General features: G+C 37.1%; 1 protein-coding gene across 1 annotated transcript; it reads right to left on the reverse strand.

Annotated features, from left to right (window-relative positions):
• Window positions 1-401: 401 nt before the first annotated feature.
• LOC111904505 (uncharacterized mitochondrial protein AtMg00810-like) lies at window positions 402-1,023 on the reverse strand. The gene is made up of 2 exons (XM_023900259.1): window positions 711-1,023; window positions 402-631 (listed from the first exon to the last, which is right to left on the reverse strand). The coding sequence occupies exons 1-2, from the start codon at window positions 1,021-1,023 to the stop codon at window positions 402-404; spliced, it is 543 nt and encodes a 180-aa protein (XP_023756027.1).
• Window positions 1,024-1,368: the final 345 nt, after the last annotated feature.

Raw genomic sequence — 1,368 nt, forward strand, 5'->3', positions numbered from 1 at the left:
AGTAAAATAATCCTTTTTATTTTGAGAGAGAATAGTTCTGAAAAGAAAAAATACTTTTGAGATCGGAACCAATTTTATTTCAAATACTTCCATCAAAGAGAACAAGTCTCTTGGACGAACTGGGGATTTGGCATCATCATGCCCATCTTTTTTTAGAAAACAATTGAACTTGGTTTCGTCTAATTCCTTAGTAAAGACATCAGAAATCTCATCATTAGATGGAACAAAAATGAGTTCAATGTTACCATTTTAAACATGATCTTTTATGAAATGGTACTATATGTCAATGTGCTTCGTCATGGAGTGCTGAATTGGAATCTATGAAATTGCAATGGCACTTTGAGAATCACAATATATAGGAATGCGTTGAAAAAGATAACCATAATCCAATAGTTGAGACTTCATTCATAGAACTTGAGAGGTACTGTTGGCAGCAACAATGTATTCTGCTTCGGCTGTAAAGAGTGCAATGCAATTCTGTTTCTTCGATAACCAAATCGACCACCTAAAAATTGACAAACACCTGATGTGCTTTTTCTATCATGTTGAAGACCACCATAGTTTGAATCTGAATATGCTTGAAGAAGGAAGCTTTCATTTGCTGGGTACCATATTCCGAGACTATTTGTACCTTTGAGGCAAAAGGAAAATTTGTTTCACAACCAAGAGATGAGACATCTTTGGGTTGACTTGAAATCTGGCACACAAACATGTTGCAAACATGATGCCCGGACGACTCGCTGTGAGACATAGCAGAGATCCAATCATTCCTCTATACTTCTTTTCATCAACTGCTGCACCTGAAGGGTCGACAAAGATCTTGTCTCTGAAGCCCATTGGTACCTTCGCTGAGGCACAAGTGTCCATTGAGTACTTTTTGAGGAGTTCTGAAATGTACTTCTCTTGGTGAATGAAAATTCCTCTGTTACTCTGTTTGACTTGGAGACCAAGAAAGAAGCTTAACTCCCGATTCATGCTCATTTGGAATCGATTAATGATAAGTTTTTCAAAGTCAGCAACCATTGATGAATCCATAGATCCAAAAATGATGTCGTCAATGTAAATTTGTACCAGCATGAGATAGTTATGATTTTATCTTCATAATAGATTGGGATCTAAAATTCTTCATTGAAAACCTGAACACTTGAGAAAATCTGTGAGGGTCTCGTACCATGCGCGAGGAGCTTGCTTTAGGCCGTAGACAGCTTTCCGGAGTTTGTAGCAGTAGTTCGGATATGAAAGATTAACAAAACCTGGAGGTTGTTGAAGATACACTTCAGTGTTAATTTCACCATTAAGAAAAGCGCTCTTAACATCCATTTAGTAAACTTTGAATCCTTTGTGAGCGACATAAGCAAGAAAGATTCT

This window comes from Lactuca sativa, chromosome 5 (genome assembly GCF_002870075.4).
Source record: "Lactuca sativa cultivar Salinas chromosome 5, Lsat_Salinas_v11, whole genome shotgun sequence".
Taxonomy (NCBI): domain Eukaryota; kingdom Viridiplantae; phylum Streptophyta; class Magnoliopsida; order Asterales; family Asteraceae; genus Lactuca; species Lactuca sativa.